This window comes from Giraffa tippelskirchi, chromosome 11 (assembly GCF_054371585.1).
Source record: "Giraffa tippelskirchi isolate mGirTip1 chromosome 11, T2T-mGirTip1v1.2.pri, whole genome shotgun sequence".
NCBI classification, from domain to species: domain Eukaryota; kingdom Metazoa; phylum Chordata; class Mammalia; order Artiodactyla; family Giraffidae; genus Giraffa; species Giraffa tippelskirchi.
This window is the reverse complement of record NC_137285.1, coordinates 120,679,856-120,699,021: the sequence shown is the minus strand read 5'-3', so window position 1 is coordinate 120,699,021 and position 19,166 is coordinate 120,679,856. Positions and strand designations below refer to the sequence as shown.

Sequence of the window (19,166 nt, the reverse complement as noted above, 5' to 3'; positions counted from 1 at the left end):
GTTTATTTCTCCAATTCTCAGATTACACTTCAATGTAAATTTCCATCATGTTTATGGACAGCTAATCTATAGGAATGATTTGTCCAGTTGCACTAGAAATCAGGTATAAATCACCCTCACGACAAGAAGAAATAGGGAAATAGGTTGAGAATATTACTCAGTCATGGTCAGAACACTCTAGCTTTTTACCTTCCCTTCCCTCATTCTCAAATGAAAATCTAATTTTTCTTGGTTCATTTTTAGAAAGACATAGTTATGACTATGTTTTAACCATTTTAGATAACAACATTTGCCTGGAAGAGTCCACTGTCATATGGAGAGAAAACAAGGGCTTTAAAGATTGAGGACTAGCTAGTGAGAAAGCAATCTAATTGTCTACAGGGTTTAGGATAGAGAAGGAACAACAGGTATTCATGTGCTAATGTTATTATCAATATATCTGTCTACATTCACAGCATAATATTAGTTAATTTTCCTTGCGAGGAAAAATAAATTATGACGCATTGAAATCATTTAATATTTGTTTTGGAAAATGTCATATTTAGTTTGTGGCTAATACTATATTACTTTGATATAAGTATGAATCTGACAGTGTTGCAAATGTATTGAAGATAGGACTCAATTTTTAATTGTAACAAGAAAGTTTTGGTAATTAAAAACACATATCCTTATAAAGAACACACAAAAGTTAAAATGTGATATTTACCTGATATTTAGGAAAAATATTCTTCAGAATACAGCAAGTCAGTAACATACTATTTATTTTTCAGTTATGAATGTTTATACTTTTCCTGATTTTTCTACTGTTCAAATGTATTAAGAAACAGAAATGAGTGTTGATACCATTTTTCCAACAATTTATGACAATTTAGTATACACTAGCTAAATATTTATCAAAAACAAATTTCAGTGTCTATTTTATTTCAATGGTTATTATATATATACATAAACATATGGACATATATACATACCTGTGACTTTTATAGCATTTTTATTTCTTTTAGTAACATCTGTGAAAGTAATCTGAAAAATATAATGTCGTATTCAAACATAAAGTGTACCTTTACAAGCCTGACAGAAAGAAAGTTGATTGCAATTTTGGTATTCATGGAAACACAACTCTTATATAGTAAATCCATAGTATTCTTTATTTCCAAAGTGTGGTATGTAAAGCTTTTACTAGTCTTGGTCTTAATAATTTCAAGCAACATCAATGGCACTGAAATAAGAAATGGAGGATCAGCTATTAAGCTATGACATGATTTAAATGATGCCCAATTATTAAACTTCAACTGTGGCTCAACAAACTGAGCAGGAGAATTTATTTTAGTACCTAAAGAGGGAACAGTTTGATACATTAACTTTAACCGCTCTGTATCAAGCCTTTGTCTATTTTTCTCAAAAGTGATCTTACTCCAACATTTTCTTGCTTTCATTTCGGCATTGCCTGAAATCAGTACTTCCTCCCAAATTTCTTGATGTGTTTATATTATTTTGGTGTTTTCTGTTCCCCATAAAACTTTTGTACATACTTTCAGCATGGTTTTCTTTCTGACATGCCTCTTTTTTTAATATTTGTATCTTAAAAAATAATGCTTTAAACGATTGATCCTGTTTGCAAACAAATATGGTTATTTTGTCTATCACATTATTTTTCTTGCTTTCTTGAGATTTCTTTTGTTTTCTCCACTTTATTATGGATTTAGGGGCATGTACAATTGCTGGTGATTTATAAGATACATATTATATTTTGTTTCTTCTGGTGGTTACTTTATATCTTCCAAATAACGTTTGGACTACAGCATTTAGCTTAACAATGTTTAAAGTCAAGTACAAAAGTATAATTCATAATCTGTTAATTCATTAAAAATATTTATTGACATCTAATGTGTACTAAGTGTCTTGCTATACAATGAAAGTATGAAGTAAAATTTTAGTATTAAGGATTTTATTATATTGTGTATGACTCAAGAATATAATAGGATTTTATAATATCATGATATTAAGCTAGTGGAAAAAATGATTTCATCTACAAATTTATTCTGTGACTATAAGCCAAGTATTTTGCTAGCTATATCATATTAAGAAGCTTTAGAGATTGGCACTCTAACCTGTCCAAGAGAGTTGAATCTTCATGAAAAATGTAATCTAGAGGTTATTTTGGAAAAGATGGGGGAGTGCAAAAAAGGAGAGAAGACTGTAAATTCACAAAGCTAAAAATGTCAGTATGATATACCATTGACTATTAATTTATGCTTAAGAAAGAGGTTGGTGAAAGTTTCTGATTCTAAATACCAGTGATTGGTGAGTCTCATCAACTGGTAGCATTTATTTTGAGTGTCAGGCAACCCATGTCCATTGAGTCGGTGATGCCATCCAACCATCTCATCCTCTGTTGTCCCCCTCTTCTCCCACCTTCAATCTTTCCCAGCATCAGGGTCTTTTCCAATGAGTCAGTTCTTTGCATCAGGTGGCCAAAATATTAAGAGTTTCAGCTTCAACATCAGTCCCTCCGATGAATATTCAGGATTGATTTCCTTTAGGATGGACTGGTTGGATCTCTTTGCAGTCTAAGGGACGTTCAAGAGTCTTCTCCAACACTACAGTTCAAAAACATCAACTCTTCGGCATTCAGCTTTCTTTATAGTCCAACTCTCACATCCATACATGACTACTGGAAAAACCATAGCTTTGACTAGACGGACCTTTGTCAGTAAAGTAATATCTCTGGTTTTTAATATGCTGTCTAGGTTGGTCATAGCTTTTCTTCCAAGGAGCAAGCATCTTTTAATTTCATGGCTGCAGTCACCATCTGCAGTGATTTTGGAGCCCCCCAAAATAAAGTCTGCCACTGTTTCCACTGTTTCCCTATCTATTTGCCATAAAATGATGAAACCGGATGCCATGATCTCAATTTTTTGAATGTTGAGCTTTAAGCCAACTTTTTCACTCTCCTCTTTCACGTTCATCAACAAGCCCTTTAGTTCTTCCTCGCTTTCTGCCATAAGAGTGGTGTCATCTGCATATCTGAGGTTATTGCTATTTCTCCCGGCAATCTTGATTCTAGCTTGTGCTTCATCCAGCTCGGCATTTTTTATGATGCACACTGCAAATAAGTTAAATAAGCAGGGTGGCAATACACAGCCTTGAAGTACTCTTTTCCCAATTTGGAACCAGTCTGTCGTTCCATGTCCACTTCTAACTGTTGCTTCTTGACCTGCATACAGATTTCTCAGGAGGTAGGTCAGGTAGCCTGGTATTCCCATCTCTTGAAGAATTTTCCACAGTTTGCTGTGATTCACACTGTTAAAGGCTTTGGCATAGTCAATAAAGCAGAAGTTGATGTTTCTCTGGAACTCTCTTGCTTTTTCAATGATCCAACGGATGTTGGCAATTTTATCTCTGGTTCCTCTGCCTCTTCTAAATACAGCTTGAACATCTGGAAGTTCATGGTTCATGTATTGCTGAAGCCTGGCTTGGAGAATTTTCAGCATCACTTTGCTAGTGTGTGAGATGAGTGCAATTGTGCGGTAGTTTGAGCATTCTTTGGCATTGCCTTTCTTTGGGATTTGGATGAAAACTGACCTTTTCCAGTTCTGTGGCCACTGCTGCAATTTCCAAATTTGCTGGCATATTGATTGCAGCACTTTCACAGCATCATCTTTTAGAATTTGAAATAGCTCAACTGGAATTCCATCACCTCCACTAGCTTTGTTCGTAGTGATGCTTTCTAAGGCCCACTTGACTTTGCCTTCCAGGATATCTGGCTCTAGGTGAAAGATCACACCATTGTGGTTATCTGGGTCATGAAGATCTCTTTTGTATAGTTCTTCTGTGTATTCTTACCAGCTGTTCTTAATATCTTCTGCTTCTGTTAGGTCTATACCACTTCTGTTCTTTATTGTGCTCATCTCTGCATGAAATATTCAATTTATTCATCTATCATCACCATTCTCAGCATTACACTTGAAAGCCAGACACTGTAAAATTTTCTTAACTATTTCAGAGCCAAAAAGTAAATAAATGAAGAAAAACAAAGGAAGAAGAGGTAGTGTCAAAAGGATTAAAATCTTCTTAATACCTATACTTGAGGCTAGAATTTGAAAAAACCTGTGACATTTATGTATGAAGAAATTTTCTACTAAAGGTTTCCATTTACTCATTTATAAAGTACAGACCACAAAAAAAGACTAAGAGCCAAAGAATTGATGCTTTTGAATTCTGGTGCTGGAGAAGACTCTTGAATGTCCCTTGGAGAGCAAGGAGATCAAACCAGTCAATTTTAAACGAAATCAACCCTGAATATTCATTGGAAGGACTGAGGCTGAAGTTGAAGCTCCAAAACTTTGACCACCTGATGCAAAGAGCCGACTCATTGGAAAAGACCCTGATGCTGAGAAAGGTTAAGGGCATGAGGAGAAGGGGTTGACAGAGAATGAGATGGTTGGATGGTATCATCAACTCAATGGACATGAGTTTGATCAAATTCAGAGAGATAGTGAAAGACAAGGAAGCCTGGTGTGCTGCGGTTCATAAGGTCACAAAGAGTCAGTAGGACTTAGAGACTGAACAACAACCACAGCAAAGTACAGATTAATAAAAGATTACTTTCTGAGCTTGTAGTGAGGACAAAACGAGTTAATCTTTGTAAAATCCTAGAACTGTGCCTGGTTTACAGTAAGCATAAATATGAACTCTGTTAGAAATAACAGCAATATTAAATGCATCCTAATCATGTCTATTGTGTCACTGATGAGTAATTAATGAGATTTTCCTTTAGAAAGCACCCAAAAGGAGATGTATACAGTAATCAATATTTAAATAGGGTTAAACAAAAATTAATTAGAAAGACTGCAACCAATTAATTAAATTAAAATTTTATGAATATGTGTCTATTTTGAGATTCTTATTAATCAATTATAGGAATTTTTTCTTTTGTTTAAAATAATGTTGTTCCAATAGATGTGATAGTGCCTGGCATATAATAGGTGATACATACATATTTGTTGAATGAATTGATCAATTAATGAATTAACAGAGACTACATACCTGGTTTAATCTATGTGTAAATAAATACTTCCTGGCATTAAAATGTTTGATTCTTTGATTTAAAATGCAAATTTAACAGAGAGAAGAGACAGATAGAGGAACTGCAACTGAGATTTCTTTTTCTGTTTTCCAAATCTAGGAGGGTCAAAAAGCAAAGCAAAACAAAAAATAAAAGTGAAACCATATAAGCTTCTTAGTGACTATACCAGCCTGATCATGATAATGCTAAACCATACAGATGTGACACCAGCCTGTTTTATTCTTAATGGGATCCCAGGACTGGAGGACATGCACATGTGGATTTCCCTCCCATTCTGCTCCATGTATGTTGTAGCTATGGTAGGGAACTGTGGACTCCTCTACCTCATTCGCTATGAGGACCCGCTGCACAGACCCATGTATTACTTCTTGGCCATGCTTTCCCTAACTGACCTTGTCATGTGCTCTAGTACCACCCCTAAGTCTCTTTGCATCTTCTGGTTTCAACTCAAGGAAATCAGCTTTGAAGAATGTTTGGTCCAGATGTTCTTTATTCACACTTTCACAGGGATGGAATCTGGGGTGCTCATGCTTATGGCCTTGGACCGCTATGTGGCCATCTGCTATCCTCTGCGCTATTCAACTATCCTCACCAATCCTGTCATTGCAAAAGTTGGGGTTGCCACTTTCCTGAGAGCAGTATTTCTCATCATTCCCTTGGTTTTTTTCACCAAGCGACTACCCTACTGCAGAGGCAACATAATACACCATACCTACTGTGACCAGCTATCTGTAGCCAAGCTATCTTGTGGAAATATCAAGATCAACGTTATCTATGGTCTGATGGCTGCCTTCCTAATTGGGGGCTTTGACATCCTGTGCATCGCCATCTCCTACACCATGATCCTCCGGGCGGTGGTCAGTCTATCATCAGCAGAAGCTCGGTGGAAGGCCTTCAGCACCTGCACTGCCCACATCTGTGCTATAGTTTTCTCCTACAGCCCAGCCTTCTTCTGTTTCTTTTTTAATCGCTTTGGGAGCCATACAATTCCTTCATCTTGTCACATCATTGTGGCCAATATTTACCTGCTCCTACCTCCCACTATGAACCCTATTGTCTATGGGGTGAAAACCAAGCAGATACGAGATTGTGTCCTAAGGATCCTTTCAGGTTCTAAGAATACAAAATCCTATGTCACATACCTTCCAGGGAAGAGATGAAAGGCAAAGGGAAAGAAACAAAGTGATACTTCTGTTGGATGTTTGGTCAGGATATAAAAATATCTTTTGAAGTGTAACATTTGGGTCATAACAAGTGAAGGTGCTGATTGAGGCAATGTCTTCAAAATGCCCAAAGCCTTGACACATCCCTGCCCTACGCACACACACTGTCTTACAAATTTTTTATCTCCTCACTTCTGTGGAAAACTAGTCTTCTCATTAGCCCAAGTTACAATGAAAAAAAACATAGTGGAAATCAGAATAATTATTAAAAAATGAATAATTAAGGAACAGATATCTGCTGTTGATATCTGGTATCAACAGATACCAGACTGGTATGGTATCAGTCTTCTTTTCAAATAGTGATGGAAAATTCAGTTGGAAACCTCAACACACCTCTCTCAACAATGGATAGAACAACTGTACAGAAAACCAACAAGAATATAAAACCCAACAGAAGTTCAATCAACAGTATCTAATAGATCTTTATCAAACAATCTCCCCAACAATATTAGAATATGCATTCTTTTTTTCATGTGCACCTGAAATATATACCTATAACAAGATCTATCCTGAGCCATAAAAGAAACCTAAATATTTCAAAAAGATTGAAAGCATACACTGTGTATTTTCCAACTACAACAGAATCTGATAATAAATAAAAAATTAAAAAGGACAGGAAAACCTAAAAACATTTGGAAAATAAGCAAGACACTTGTAAATAATCCATGAGTCAACAAGGAAGTCTCAAGGAAAATTTTAAAAATACATTGACTAAAAATAGAATTCAATGTATCATAATTTCTGGAACACACTAAAATATTATTGAAAGAGTAATTTAGAGCACTCATACGTACATTAGAATAGAGGAAAAATATCCAAGCAATATTCCAATCTCTCACCTGAGAAATCTAGAAAAAGAATGACAGTAATCTCTGGGAATTGGTGATGGACAGGGAAGCCAGATATACTGCAGTCCATGGGGTCGCAAAGAGTTGGACACGACTGAACGACTGAACTGAACTGAACTGAACTGATAACTCCTACAATGACTACTATTTCATTAGTAAAAGAAAGGGAATGATAAAGAGGAGAAGATAATGAAATTAAAATCAGAAAAATAAAGCTAAAATCAATGAAGCATATAGTTGGTTACTTGAAAATATCATTAAAATTGACTGACCTCCATCAATATTGATAAGGAAAAAAAGAGAAGAAACAAATTCACAATGTCAGGAATGAAACAGAATATCATGTTGGACTCTGAAAAAATGAAAGGGTAATATGGAAACACTAAACAAATTCTTGACAATTGTTCAGAAAACACACCAAAATGTACTCATTATGAAAAATGCTATTTCAATAGCTCTGTTACCATTAATGACATTGAATTTTTATTAAAAAAGTTATCTCCAGAGCCTTGTATTTTTAATGGAGAATTCTACCAAACTTTTAAAGTATTAACACCAGTTCTATGCAATATCTGCTAGAAAATAGAAAAGAAGGGAATACTTCACAATTCTTCCTATTAAGTTAGTGTTATTCTGATACCCAAACTGGAGAAAGACAGAACAGCAACAAAATCTACAAAACAATATCTCTCATGATTCCAGATGGAAAAATTCCTAAAAAAAACCCAACAAATAAAATTCAAAAATCATAAAAATTATATATCATTATTAAATAATTAGTCCAGTGGATTTTATTCTCAGCATTCAAGATTGTTTCAGTATTCAACAATCAACCACATTAACAGGTTAAATAATAACCATTATGTTATCACACAATTGTTAAGGAAAAAGGATTTGACAAAATTTAAACCCATTCTTTTATATTATTGTGGTAAAAAAAAAAAGATAACATAAAAATGATCATTTAAAGGATTTTTATATTTACAGACCCAAGAGATGTAGTTTCGAACCCTAGGTCAGGAAAATCCCCTGTAGGAAGAAGTGGCAACCCACTCTAGTATTCTTGCCTGAAAAATTCCATGGACAAAGGAGACTGGCAGGCTACATACAGTCCATGAGGTTGCAAATAGCTGGACACAACTGATCACATACACACACATACACACATAGTAGTATAAACTATATGCACATTGTTTTATACAGATTCCTAGAACTTTATTTTATCTTGCAACATCAACACCATATACTTATTGAACTATTCCCTTTTTTTCCTTCTTCATATCTCTGGTAACCACCATTCTATTTCCCCTTTCTAAGAATTTGATTGCTAAAAAAATTATTTTTAAGTGTAGTAAATACACACAATATAAGATTTACCATATAAACCATTTTTAAGGGTACATTTAAGAAGAGTTGAATGTATTTACAATGCTGTACAGCAGAAATCTAGAACTTGTTCATCTTACAAAGATGAAACTCTCTACAGAGTGAACAGCAGTTTTTCCATTTCTCCCTCTTCTCATAACTTTGTACTAACATTCTACTTTTTGTTTCTATGAGTCTCATTATTTTAGATGCCTCATATATGTGTAATTTTTGTGTGTCTTTTTATGACTATCTTTTTTCACACAGCATAATGTCCTCATGGTTCATTCATGTTGTGACATATGATAGGATTTCTTCCTTTTTTAAGATTGAATAACATTCTATTATATGTATATACCATATTTTCTTTATTCTTTCAATGGTCTACTGACATTTAGTTTGCTTCCACTTTTTGGCTAATGTGAATAGTGATGAAATGAACATTGCTGTGCAAATATTTCTTCAAGATCTTGTTTTTACTTCTTTTGGATATACATCCAGAACTGTGATTACTGAGTTATACATTAATCCTATTGTTAACTTTTGGAGGAAATCTCTTCTTTTTCCATGGATGCCACACCCTTTTACATTCTCAACAAGAATACATGAGGGTATCAATTTCTCCAAATCTTCACCAGCACGTTATTTTATGTTTGTTTGTTTGTTTTTGATATTGGCCACTATACCACATGTGAAGTGATATCACATTGTGGTTTGGATTTGTATTTTCCTAATCAAGAACTGATGCTTTCAAACTCTGGTGCTGGGGAAGACTCTTGAGAGTCCCTTGGACAGAAAGGAGATCAAATCAGTCAATTCTAAAGGAAATCAACCTTGAATATTTATTGGAAGGATTGATATTGAAGCTGAAGTTCCAATATTTTGGCCACCTGATGCAAAGAGGTTTCTCAAGAGGCAAGTCAGGTGGTCTGGCATTCCCATCTCTTTCATAATTTTCCATGTTATTTATGGTTTTCTTTTTATTTGCATCTTTCAAGTCTAAGGTCTAAATTCTGTAAAAAGTTTCTCCAATTACTATATCATTAAAATCATTATTTCTTTAAGCATTTTTAATTGTATGTTTTTCTCTCCAACTAAAATGTAGGGCTTCCCTGGTGACTCAGTTGGTAAACAATCTGCCTGTAGTGCAGGAGGCCACTTGCAATGTAGGAGACCCAGATTTAATCCCTGGATCAGGAAGATCCCCTGAAGAAGAAAATGGCAATCCATTCCAGAATTTTTGCTTGGGAATTACCATGGATGGAGGGTTACAGTCCATGGGGCTACAGTCCATGGGGTAGCAAGAGTCGGACATGTCTGACTCTTTGCTCAGACAGAGTCTGAGCAAAATGTAATGAATATCCCTAAGGGCAGAAATATTTTCCTTCTTGTTCAGCATAACTACTGGGTCAGTTTATGTATGAATTTGGAATAGGCCTCAAAATAGGATTATGTTTGATTAATAGTGATTTTAATCTAGTCTTGGAATTGTCCTTTGTAGAGATAAGATGAATGGAAAATGATAAGCACATGAATTCCAAGTTCAGTTCTACCACATACTGTGTGATGTCAGGTTTTGCTGGTTTGTGTATGTTTGTGTAAGGCTGGTTGGGGTAGGACTGAGGTGAATGATTGAACTCTTCTTGAAGACTATTCCCAGGGTTACCCAGAGAGAAACAAGCTATTCTGCAGCCAATCAGAGAGTTAAGGGTACAGTCTTTCTTCTTGTTACCCAATGGAGATCAGACAATCTAAGTTAAGTGCAACATGGTGCAAGAATTTCAAGTCTATTTTCAGGTAGTTTATCATTTACTTATACTGAGAGCTCACCAAGCCAATTACTTTTGGATGCTCTTCTTTTATTTAAAATTGGACCAGTCCTAGAGAGACAAATTGAGAGAGAATCCCTCTGCAATTTCTGTATATATAAAACTTAAAGTATGTATACAAGGAGGAAGAGATGTCACATTCCACTTTTCCTTCAAAATATTCTTCCAAAAGGCTTTCTATAAAAAGAAAGCTATTCTAAAACTTAGATATTTCAACACATTTATGCTTGTTTCAATAAAAGTCCGTCAAACTCAAATTAGGAAGTTAGCTAAATGACAAGACTTTAATACTTATCCTTAATTATAACATTCTCTTGGGTTTGACTATGTCATTCTGACTTGGCTTTTAAAACTCTAGGGAACTGGCTTTCTTTCCATCACAGTAGGCACCTTGAGTTTATCTCCATCAGTCTTAAAATCTAGAATCCATCTGCATTAGTTGTAAGCCAGTTGCTAGTATACTGAAATTCGACTATACCCGATACAAGTGGAGTACAAAACCCCCTACTTAAGATGAGTCAAGTACAGTACCCCCACTGTAAGTACATTGTTGGGGCCAGAGCCAGTCTTTTCATCTTTTGCAGTAATTTGGGGTTGTCTTATAGAAGGATTCATTTGTGATGGGAGTATCTGCATAATAATCCTCCAATGTCTCTATAAAAATTATGAAGTGCACTCTGTGTGAAATTAACCTAAATATTGAAATATGTTATTGACCTTGACTTTCAAAATATTAGAATATTCCATAATCACTATGTCCTGATATAAAAAAATTATGGTAAAGTGTATTAATACCAATATTCTTTAGAGTCATATCCACTGTTTTCTTAATTTTATTACTTTTTATCTGTAAAATTTTTCATGAAATTTTCCAAATCTGCATTTTAGCTGGCCATATCTGAAGTCATCATGCTCCAGTTCCACTGAGTTTCTGTGGATAATCATGCACTTGCTTTTCTTGCCTTTTTGACTTCTAAGCAATATCATGGTATCAGACCTTGATGAGTACTGTCTTGACTGAGGAAACAGATATTTAGGATTCCATTAAAATTGACTATATAAATACTTAATTGTCTTTCTGCCTTACAAGTATTTTAACTAAGGATTTTAATATAATTTAATTCTTCTCCCAACCCCTGTAGCTAGAAATGAATGTTATTTTATAGATTAGAACAGAAGATCCTAGAGGCTTAATCAATTTTTCAAGTTCATAGGACCACATAGAGCTACATTTTCATCCAAAATATTTGAATTTTTGCTGAACTGAAAGAATAGTGTACAATTTTCAATGAGCAATCCTGTAATTGAAAGGACAATTTCTCCTACCCCGCCGAGCAAGATGTAATATTAATATTTAGCACATATCAGTGGATAAATAAACATAATCCACTTTAAGAATACACTACACAGTTGTTCCAAACTATTTTTCATGTTTAAAAAGCTTTGTCCTAAAATTTTTTGGTATTTTCATCTAGGTCATTACATTTTCTAAGCTGCAAGCTGGATGTGTGTGCATATGTTTCTTACAAATCCATTACTTTGGGATCTCAACTATATTGAATAGGAATTGAGATGATGGGCACCCCATGGAATTCTCCAGTCCAGAATACTGGAGTGGGTAGTCTTCTCCAGGGGACCTTCCCAACCCAAGGATCGAACCGAGGTCTCCTGCATTGCAGGTGGATTTCTTACCAGCTGAGCCACAAAGGAAGCCCAAGAATACTGGAGTGGGTAGCCTATCCCATCTACAGCAGATCTTCCTGACCCAGGAATTGAGCCAGAATCTCCTGCATTGCAGGCAGATTCTTTACCAACTGAGTTATCAGGGAAGCCCTATTCCTTAAGTAGGTAACTTTAAAATTTTGCTGTATAATGCATTTACACAAGTTCTCTTTTTGCCTGGTTTAAATTTAATTTGTAAAAATAAATAGATAAAATGAAACATATGACTGATTTATCTTGCCCACATTGATTTTTCCTTTAAAATTTAGAAAGTTTTTTTTAATATACTTTATATTTTAGAGCAATTTAGTTCACAGAAAAATTTAGCAGAAAGCAGTTTCTCAAAAAATTAAAAATAAGTTTACCATATAGTCCAGCAATTCCACTTTTGAATATATATCCAAAATAATTGAAAACAAGGTCTTGAATACATATTTTTACACCCATGTTTATAGCAGCATTATTCACAATAGCTAAAGCATGGAAGCATCCCCTGTCCATCAATCAATAAATGGATAAGAGAAATGTGTTATACACACAAAATACACACACACACACACACACACACACACACGATGGAATGTTATTTGTCCTTAAAAAGGGAGAGAATTCTGTAATGTGTTACAAAAAGGATAAAATTTGAGGACATATGCCAGTAAGAAAAAGACAAATGCTCTGTGATTCCACTCATATGAGATATTTCGAAGGGTCGAAATCATAAAGATAAAAAGTGTAATAATGGTAGTTTCTAGGGGATTTGGGGAGGAGAGAATGTAGAGTTATTTTTTGATAGGTACAGAATTTCAATTTTACAAGATGAAAAAAGAGGAGATGAATGATGGTAACAGTTATAGAAGGGAAATATATTTAATGTCACTGAACTGTACCCTTAAAAATAGTTAATAAATCTTGTTTTATGCCTATTTTGGGGCTTCTCTGGTGGCTCAGATGGTAAAGATTCTGCCTGCAATGCAGGAGACCAACGGTCAATCCCTAGGTCTGGAAGATCCCCTGGAGAATGGAATGTCTACTCCAGTTTTCTTGCCTGGGAAACCCATGGACAGAGGAGCTGCAGTCCCAGGGGTTGCAAAGGGTCAGACACAAGAGTAGGACATGACTGATCAACTAACACTTTCACTTCTATGTCTATTTTATCCCCCATCAAAATAGGTGGAAGGCATAAAAATATCCCATATACCTTTTACACTCTACATATGTTTTCCCTTAATTTTTTCAACGGAGTGAATTACAACTAATAAAATATTTTTGTTAGTTATAAAATAATTTTTTTAAATATTACAACTTTAAAATATTTTACAAACCTAAATGTTCAATCTTGACTGATAAAATGATTCATTTCATTGTACAGCATTTTAAAATAATTTTTTACATGCCATGTCCCAATTTTTTATCTTTGTTTTCAATTGAATACTTTTAGTATTTTATGACTCTCTTTAAATAAAATCTTTCATTCTTTGAGATTTCTTGTTAAATTTTTTTAGAATTCCAGTAATTTATCGTTTTATTTTTATTCTGTTTTCTCTCTTTATATTGAAGTTTGTTGCTGTTGTTTAGTCACCAAGTCGTGTCTGACTCTTTTGTGACCCCGTGGACTGTACCCCACCAGGCTCCTATGTCTATGGGATTTCCCAGGCAAGATTTCTGGAGTGGGTTGCGATATCCTTGTCAAGGGAATCTTCCCAATCCAGGGATGAAACCCACGTCTCCTGTATTGGCAGGCGATTCTTTACCACGGAGCCACAAAGGAAGCCCATACTGAAGTTAGTTATTTTAATTCCTGTATTAAGTAATTATTCTAAAGCATAAACATTTCTGTTTGTAATATACTCATTTAGGTTATAGAGGTATTAGATATCAGTTTAACTATATCTCTCAAGTTTTCTCATCGTTTTACTATTCATTACCTTTTGTGATTTTCATTATTATTTACATTTGATCCATTTATTGTTTCATATTGTTACTAAATCTTTTCATATATATGCATTTATAATATTTTGTCTCTTTTATGGTATCAATGTTCTTTTTTTTTTAAGTTTTGATTCGTGATCTTTATTATGTTCATTCTTTTTTTTTTAAGATCAGATTGCTTTTTCAAATTTTTATTGGAGTATAGTTGATTTACAATGTTCTGTTAGCTTCAGGTGTACAGCAAACTGAATCAGTTATACGTATATAAAAAAGTGTTAGCGCGCAGTGGCATCCGACTCTTTGCGACCCCATGGATTGGGGCCTACCAGGCTCCTCTGTCCATGGAATTTTCCAGGCAAGAATACTGGAGTAGTTTGCCATTTCCTCCTCTAGGGGATCTTCCCAACCCAGGTATCGAAACTACATCTCTTTCCTGAGTCTCCTGCATTGGCAGGTGGGTTCTTTACCATTAGCCCCACATGGGACAATACTAGATATATATATCCATTCTTTTTCAGATTTTTTCCACATATAGGTTATTAGAGATTATTGAGTAGAGTTCTGTGTGCCATAAGTAGGTACTTGTTGGTTGTCTGTTTTATGGATAGTACTGTACTGTGCTTAGTCGTTGAGTCATGTCCGACTCTGCGACGCTATGGACTGTAGCCGACCAGGCTCCTAAAGCCGTGCGGATTCTTCAGGCAAGAATACTGGGGTGGATTACCATATCTTCTTCCAGGGGAACTTCCCAACCCAGGGATCGAACCCAGGTCTCCCACATTGCAGGAGGATTCTTCACCATCTGAGCTACCAGGGAAGCCCATGAATACTGGAGTGGGTAACCTATCCTTTCTCCAAGGGATCTTCCCGATCCAGGAATTGAACCAGAGTCTCCTGCATTGCTGGCAGATTCTTTACCAGCTGAGCCACCAGGGAAACCCTTATATAATAGTGTGTATATTTTAACTCCAATCTTCCCATTTATCCCTTACCCCCACATTCCCCCTTTAAGTACCTATAAAGCTTGATTTCAAGATCTTTGAGTCTGTCTCTGTCTTGTAAATATATATTCATTCTTTTTTACTTCTCACATAATTAGAGCATGGCTTACTTTTATGCTTAAAATGCTCTGTAATCTCATATTTTTGCATGTAGGTTTATACATAAATTTTTTGGTACAAATTTGCTGTTAGTGCTGTCAAATCTATATCATTGCCAATTTAGGATTACCCATTCATTTTAAGAAATAGTAACATTTTAAAATTTCTTACCATAATTTTGACTTTTTAATTCTCTACTTGTATTTCTTTCAGGTTAAAGCTATGTGTTTAGATTCAGGCAAGGCACAAATATTATATTGTTTTGTTGAATCATTCCTCTCATCATTATGTAATTATCATTTTAACTGAATTATTTTCTCTAAATCACTAAATAGTTTTACTCAAGTAAGAATATTTTTTCATTCTATATGTTTTCAAACTTTGTATTTTAAGTGATTTTTAAAATAAATACTACATAGCTTTTTAAAATTTAATCTCAGAAAGCCTGTTTTAATCAACAAGCATACTCCATAGCAATTATTATGTTTATAGATATGTGTGAATTGTCTTTTTCATGTTTTTTTCTAATACTCATAGTTTTATTTTTGACTTCATTTGGCTTTGGTAACATATTCATAATTTCTTCTAATCTTTTATTGTTTGACATGATTATTTCTGCCCCCCCACCCTACCATTGTCCTTTTACATATTTAACATACTCATCTGTCAATGGCTCTAACCTCCTCATGAATAATACAAAAAATCATGGACATATAAACTGTATAACCCTCCTCCAATATTTATTAACATAACTAATATATACTGAGTGCCTGTTCAGTGCCAGTCTCTCAGAATAAACCAGTAATATAAATGGCAACTACATCATGCCTTGGTTTCTTCAGGAGATATATATACTAACAATGATCTAGGCTTTAATACACATCTTTTTTTCCCTTCTTTAGACAATAAAAACAGGCTTTCTAATTGCTAATTTTAGTAAAGTGGAAGCTATTTCATTGCTCTAAATTGATGAAGCAAGCTCACTATTAAGAACCCATATTATCATGCCTAAGACCATTTTCTTGTTCAGATTTGGATGTTAAAACGGCAGATCGAGGTCACTGTAACATTTGCCTATAGGGTATCTCTCTAGATTACTATGGGATCTTGACAGTTTTAGAATGATGTATTAAATTTATCCCTTCATTTCAAACTCAAATATTTTTAATTTGATATTTACAATATTTAGAAAAATACTGTTTGCTGTATTTCATTAAGAATTAAAAATATATAGCAGTTCCATCATCTTCATTAATTTCCAGAGTCTGTTATGTTTTGAAAAGAACCGAATGCCATTATCTGGGTTAAGCTAAATATACCTACAAAGTTTACATCAACACTGCTCCTCTGTTTAAACTATAACTTTTGACAAAATTTAAAAAATATCCTGTATTTCTATTATATGTTTAATATATGAAATTCTTAAAAGAAAGTAAATAATAATTAACACATCTGGTATAAACACATAGTAACAATATTGTTTTCAATTTTAAAATAAAACAGTAATTAAATACCATATGTAGGAAGGGTATTAGATATAGAGTTACTTGATTTTAGCAGAACTTCTGAAAAAATATTTACCTCGAACTCACTAGTTTGGTTAGTTTATTTGTTTTTATGTCTGTTTAATAGTTATAATGTGAATGTCTGCAGTACTCTAAGAAGCAAATAGATGTTGGAATAGGGAAAAGTTACTCAAAAGAAGAGACAACTGGGTTTAAACATACCGAGATTTCCAAGCCATTTTTCTCTCCTTCATAGCTGCTTGGCTTTACACAGGTTGTTAACATTTTAGACATCATTTTCCTTGCTATAAAACAGGTATGCTACATGAACTCATATATTTTAATTCAAAGTAATGACATTTCTGAGTACTTTATAAATTCTCAAATCCTTGAAAAGTAGTTTTTTTAAACATTTATTATCTAGTCTAATATTTTACCTAAAATGACTACATGCATAAAATCCACTACTCTGAGGCTATATATTTGGCCTCTAAAGAAGACAACCCATTAGCAAAGTCAGTCAAGAAACAGACTGATTTCAGAGGACTTTCATCTTGTCCAGCTTCCATCACTTACAAGACTGAAGATCATGACAAGGTCCTGATTTCCTTTAATGTTCTATTCCTCTGCTATGTGAAGGTGGAAAAATGACTTGCCTTTATGTCGTTTTTGTGATCATTAGCCAAGCTGACAATAGAAAATGTGTTACCACAGTTCCTGTTTCATTACAAATGTCCAAGAAATGTTAGTGCTACAATCAGAATAATAAAGATAATGAATTCTCCTTTGATATTCTTTGATATTATGATATCTTTGATATTATGAACCTGGATAACTCCTTTTCAAATATTGTCAGAGAAATTATTAAGAAAAGTAACTCTCTACCTTTTCACTTAGTGAAGTTCCAGGATCTCAGCAACTCCAACAGCTCAAAGTTCCAGGTCTCTGAGTTCATTCTGTTGGGATTCCCAGGCATTCACAGCTGGCAGCACTGGCTATCCCTGCCCCTGGCTCTGCTCTACCTCTTAGCTCTCAGCGCCAACATCTTTATCCTGATTATCATCAATAAGGAGGCAACACTACACCAGCCTATGTATTATTTCCTGGGCATCCTGGCTATGGTAGACATGGGTCTGGCTACCACCATCATGCCCAAGATCTTGGCGATCTTGTGGTTTAATGCAAAAGCCATCAGCTTCTCTCAGTGCTTTATACAGATGTATGCTATACACTGTTTTGTGGCCATGGAATCAGGCATCTTTGTCTGCATGGCTATAGATAGATATGTAGCCATTTGTCGACCACTACGTTATCCATCGATAATTACTGGCTCCTTTGTGGTCAAAGCAACTGTGTTTATGGCACTCAGAAATAGCCTGACTACTACCCCAATTCCTGTGTTTGCAGCTCAGAGACAGTACTGCTCAAAGAACCAAATTGAGCACTGTCTTTGCTCAAATCTTGGAGTCACTAGCCTATCTTGTGATTATGACAAGACAGTCAAGAGTATCTACCAGCTACTTCTGGCCTGGACACTCATGGGAAGTGATTTGGGTTTGATTATTTTATCATATGCCCTGATACTTCAATCTGTATTGAAGTTGAACTCATCAGAAGCTGCATCCAAGGCCTTAAGTACCTGCACTTCCCACCTCATCCTAATTCTTTTCTTCTACACAGTCATTATTGTCATTTCTATTACCCACAGTGCAGCAATGACAGTTCCTCTCATCCCAGTTCTACTCAATGTACTCCATAATGTTATTCCTCCTGCCCTCAATCCCATGGTCTATGCACTCAAGAACAAGGAGCTCAGACAGGGCTTATATAAAGTTCTTAAACTGGACTTCAAAGGCAACTAACTTGGAGAGGATGCTCACCTTTGAAATTTTTCTACATCTGTGTTCATTGCATTCTCAAGGACTGCAGATGACAGAAGAACTAAGGAGTACTAACCGTTTTTGATAATGTAAGAAATCACAGGCAATTAATGAAATTTCAAAAAAGCAGGTGAAACTAATACTTTATCATGTTTGTCAAGAAAGACCTTCATCGAAAAGAAAAAAAAATGAACACTAGCACAATTATGCAGATTGAATCAAGGAAGCCAGGGTGAGACAAATGGAATACCCATTTAATTTTCATATCTCGCTGCCCTGGCTAGAAATTCTGGACAATGTTGTATAGGGGTGGTTAGAGTAGATATCTGACAATCTTTTCATTCTAATGAGAGTGTCTAACCCATGTACATTTCATACAATTACTAATAGAGTACAACTTACTCTAGATATTTGCATCTTTGCTTTCTAATAAGTCTTCTATTCTTTAAATGGAAAACGGACTCCAATAGACATTTCTATAAAGATGTGCAATGTCCAACAAACAGGAAAAGATGCTGAGCATCACTGAATTCAAATCAAAACCACAAGATACCACTATATACAATAAAATGGTTGTATTTTTTTTATTTTAGCAGAGGATGGCAATTTTCTGGAAACATTAGACTTCTTATATATACTGGAAAGTATGTAAAAATTACATTGAGCTGTGAGAAAC

General features: G+C 34.7%; 2 protein-coding genes across 2 annotated transcripts; both read left to right on the top strand.

Moving 5' to 3' along the window:
* The first annotated feature begins 5,265 nt into the window (after positions 1-5,265).
* LOC145525263 (olfactory receptor 52N4-like) lies at positions 5,266-6,249 on the top strand. Its single transcript, XM_081538069.1, has one exon. It carries the CDS (start codon positions 5,266-5,268, stop codon positions 6,247-6,249), a length of 984 nt encoding a protein of 327 aa, XP_081394195.1.
* Positions 6,250-17,431: 11,182 nt separating this feature from the next.
* On the top strand, positions 17,432-18,472 carry LOC145525262 (olfactory receptor 56B2-like). The gene has a single exon (XM_081538068.1). The coding sequence runs from the start codon at positions 17,432-17,434 to the stop codon at positions 18,470-18,472; it is 1,041 nt and encodes a 346-aa protein (XP_081394194.1).
* The last annotated feature ends 694 nt before the right edge of the window (positions 18,473-19,166 follow it).

Bases quoted from the DNA above. Each gene is read 5' to 3' on its own strand.
- LOC145525262 (XM_081538068.1), top strand. From the start codon at position 17,432: ATGAACCTGGATAACTCCTTTTCAAATATTGTCAGAGAAATTATTAAG.
- LOC145525263 (XM_081538069.1), top strand. From the start codon at position 5,266: ATGATAATGCTAAACCATACAGATGTGACACCAGCCTGTTTTATTCTT.